The sequence below is a fragment of the Fukomys damarensis genome, unplaced genomic scaffold (assembly GCF_012274545.1).
Source record: "Fukomys damarensis isolate Sample0158 unplaced genomic scaffold, DMR_v1.0_HiC HiC_scaffold_29, whole genome shotgun sequence".
In the NCBI taxonomy this organism is placed as follows: domain Eukaryota; kingdom Metazoa; phylum Chordata; class Mammalia; order Rodentia; family Bathyergidae; genus Fukomys; species Fukomys damarensis.
This window is the reverse complement of record NW_022900941.1, coordinates 18,129,274-18,133,473: the sequence shown is the minus strand read 5'-3', so window position 1 is coordinate 18,133,473 and position 4,200 is coordinate 18,129,274. Positions and strand designations below refer to the sequence as shown.

The following is a 4,200-nucleotide window of genomic DNA, read 5'->3' as shown; positions in this document are numbered from 1 at the left end:
AGAAAAGAAAGAAAAAAGGAAGGAAGGAAGGAAGGAAGGAAGGAAGGAAGGAATCAAGTAATAATAAATGCTGGCAAAGCTGATAAGCGAACACTTGTACTTGGTGCGAATGAAAACTAGGAGAGGCTGGGGATTTAGCTCAGTGGTTCTACCACCTGCCTCACAAGCACAAGGTCCTGAGTTTGATCCCCAGTACCAAAAAAAAGAAATCTAGTACAACCACTATAGAAATCAATATGGAGAGTCCTTAAAAAACTAAAGATAAAAATTCCATTTGACCCAGCTATTCCTTCTAGGTTAAAGAAAAAAGACATCCTATGCATACCAATGCTCACAGCAGCACAACCAATAATAGGTAAATCTTGGAAGTGTCCTGTAGGTCCATCAACAGATGAATGGATAAAGAAAACGTGGTATGTGTACACAATGGAGTTCTACTCCAACATTAAGAGATAAACCTGAGTCATTTGTAGGAAAATGGATGCACCTTGAGATCACGATGTTAGGTGAAATAAATCAGACACACAAACTTAAAACATCACATAGTTTCTCTTGTTAAACCCAAGCAATGAAAACCACTCCATTTCATCTAGCTTCCTCCTTTCTATTAACTAAAGCTTCTTCTCTGAGAGACACTGCCCACTGGTTGACCCCCCGCAAAAACATTCAGAGTCTGTCTGCTGATAAAAAAAAAAGAGATACTCCTGGGGGGGGGGAAATCACCAAATGTACCCAGGTGTCACCCCCACCCTCTAACTGCCCTCTGCTTTTGTAATCTGAGCTTTGCTTCCCTGCAGTACTCCTGCTCACAGCCCTATAAAAACCTGAGTTCAGATACCTGGACCCTTCTCTCGGAGTCGGGTCTCGGCCGGTGTAAATAAAACTTTGTCCTTCTAGACTTGCATTTTCTCGTCTGGTCAATATAACACTCTCATACGAGAAACCAAAAGTATAAGTAATTTAAAGAGCAAAATATAAGATATAAATAGGGAACAGGGAGATAGATTATTTTGATTTTTGAGATACTGTCTAAGTAGGTCAAACTGGCCTTGAATTCATTATCTAGCCCAAACTGGTCTAGAACTAGTGGCAATCTTCCTGCTTCAGCTACCTGATGGCTGGGATTATAGGCCTAGGGCACCACACCCAGCAAGGGAGATAGGTTTGAAAAATGGAAGGAAACCCAGATGGAGGGAGGCAGAAGGGGAAGTATAAAAGGATTAAAATGTGTTATACAAATGTACCAACTTCTTAGATGAACAGAATTATGTACTAAAATATATATACTAATAAAAATTTTTAAAAATAAAAAAACTTTTAAAGAGAGCCTTTAAGAACTATTTGGACACTATCAATTGTGTTTCACTTAAAAAAATCACTATGTGCATGCTAGCAAATAACTGTAATCCCAGTATTATGGGAGGTTAAGGTAGGTGGACTATAAATTCAAGTCCAGCCTACGCAACTTGGTGAAACCTTGTCTCAAAAAATTAATAAGGGCTCAGGATGCAGCTCAGTGTAAAGGCTCTGGGCTCAATCCTCAGTACTACCAAAAAGAAAAAAAAAAAAAAAAAGGCAAAAACCCACCATATTCCCTGTATCTACAATTTAAATTGCTACACTAGGCCGGGAATTTAGCTCCATGATTCCTCTGCTTGCCTCAAAAGTACAAGATCCTGAGTTTAACCCCTGGTACCAAAAAATTTTAAAAATAAACAAATTGCTACATTGGGATGGGCATTTAGCTCAGTGGTGCTGGTCCTGAGTTCCATCCCTGGTAATGAATGCACTTTTGTTTTGTTTCTGGTACTGGGGATCGAACTTAGACCCTTGTGCTTGTGAAGCAGACAGCAGAAGCACTAATCCAAATCCCCAGCTCCCTGGTACTGAATGAATAAATGAATAGCTACATAAACAATCCAAATTGTTGCTTTTTTCCTTAACAAAAAACAAGCTGCTAAATTTTTTTTACTAGGACAAGATATAGATTCTTTTTGTGACCCAGGTGCAAATCATTTTCTCACTGTGAACCTAGGTTTCTCTTCTATAAGACAGGGGTAGGCTGGGCATGGTGGCCCATTTCTATAATTCCAGCACTTGGGAAGTTGAGGAAGGAGGATCACCACGAGTTCAAGGCCAGCCTGGACTACATAGTAAGCTCGAGGGTAGCATCAACTATAAAGACACCCTATCTTATTGTTTTGTTTGAGAAAGGGTCTCACTATGTAGTTGAGACTGACCTGGAATTCACTCTGTAGCCCAGGCTGGTCTCCAACTCAGAGATCCTCCTGCCTCAGCCTCCCAAGTGCTGGGATTACAGGCATACACCAGGCCTGGCTTGAGACTCTGTCTTTAAAAAAATGGGGGGAGGGGTAAAAACCTGTTCCACCTACTGCAAAATTTAACTAACTGAAATTTTATGTGAAAAACACAACTCAAAATGTCATAAACCACAGCACAGTTCATAATAGCTAAATCTTGGAAACAGCTCAAATGCCCATCAACTGATGAATGGATAAAGATGTGGGGGGGGTGTTGCTGTTGAAATACAATGTAGTACTACTACTCTGCCATAAAGAAAGATAAACTTGGGCCAGGGATTTAGTTTAGAGGCACCTTGCCTGCCTCTCAAGCCCAAGGTCCAGAGTTTGATCCCTGTAACCAAAAAAAAAAAAAAAAGATAAGCTTGAAACATTTCTAGCTTAATACATGCACCTTGAGTCCAGACTCTTAAGTGAAGTAAATCAGATGCAAATGTTTAAATACTGCCTTGTTTCTCTAGTGTGAGAAAATAAAAATAGAAATAAGGGGCAAAATGTGTAACAGATATTGGAAAATGTTCACGTGAGAAGGGGAACAAGGGAGTGGAGAGGGAGAAAGGAAAGACAGGACAGGAAGAAAAAATTAATTAAAAGGGAAAAAAGGAAAAAAAGCTTTTATAAACAAGGAGGGGAAGACAGGTTGAAGGGGAGATGGGAAAAAAGCAGCAAGATATATCATATACAGGTACAAATTCCCTATGATATTATGTATATCTAAAATGTACCAATGAATTTTCTGCTTCAAAAAAAAAAGTCATAAACTATGGGGCAATGGAGCATGCCTACAACCTCAGCACTGCGGGAGGCCGAGGCTGGAGGACTGCAAGTTCGAGCCCAGTAGGGTCCGCTTATCTATGCAGGGAGACCCTGTCTCTAAATAAATAAGGGTTCACCATGTCGCTCAGTTCAAAGGCCCTGCTTTCAATTGACGGTGCCACACACACCAAGTCACAAACCTATTACTGAACTCGTGAGTGTAGTGTCATGTATTTTATTTTCTCTCACTTTTATTCCCTTTTTCTTATAGCAGTAATTTATGTAAGGCCTAGCCACGGAGCACACAGACTAACAATATAAACTACTCAAGCTCCTCTAACAGCAGTTAAGTTAAAGATTTAGCATAACAACTAAAATTTTCAAATTTAATGCTATTTGTATTTCAGCAATTCGTTTCACTGCAATATATAAAATTATAAAGCTACTAGAAATTGGCAGTGAATTAAGAGTAAACGGTTACTTAACACAAGTAGTTGTGAGAAATACACTTCAAACAAACAGTTGTCACAAACTTTGGTCCGTGTAATGACAATGAGCAAAACCACAGAGGCAGATGATTTACTGTATATCTACAAGACTTCAGTATTAAACAGGTGAATATGGGACAAAACACCCCAGTGTGAAACAGGGTAAATGAATTAGTATATGTTAATTTCAGGCTAGGAAAATTGAACAAGAGAAAAATCAGGATTGAACGTGTACTTCTTTTAAATTAATGATGTAAAATTTAAAAACTTACAACAAAGTAGTTATTCCATCTTACACGCACCTCAGCACTACCGCAAAGTAAATGAAACGTCTATAAAGCTCAGAAGTTTACATTTCAAGAACACACCAAAACCACCAACCGTGAACATCAGGTGATTTCTCTTTGTTGCTTACCGATGACACAGCTTTCTTCCTGACAGTCTACAATTAATTAGGGACCCCAAATGCTTGCTGTAAAGGCCCGTTTCTACCCCTACCTGCACAGGAGAAACTAAATGGGTGTCCAAGAATCGCGAAGAGGGTAATCTGGAAAAGAGGGGGGGACTGAGAGGGCGCGGGCGGGAGGCTCGAGGTCCGCCCGAGGAGCGCCAGGCTCGGCGGGGACAAGCGGGCC

The 4,200-nt window shown here is 40.1% G+C and overlaps 1 protein-coding gene across 1 annotated transcript in view; it reads right to left on the bottom strand.

Annotated features, from left to right (window-relative positions):
• The window catches only part of Ubxn4 (UBX domain protein 4), a 55,873-nt gene that overhangs the window by 50,876 nt on the left and 797 nt on the right, over positions 1-4,200 (bottom strand). Inside the window, exon 2 of the mRNA XM_010606152.2 lies at positions 4,064-4,199. Coding sequence (XP_010604454.2) covers positions 4,064-4,199 — 136 coding nt within the window. The remainder of the gene's footprint in view (positions 1-4,063; position 4,200) is intronic.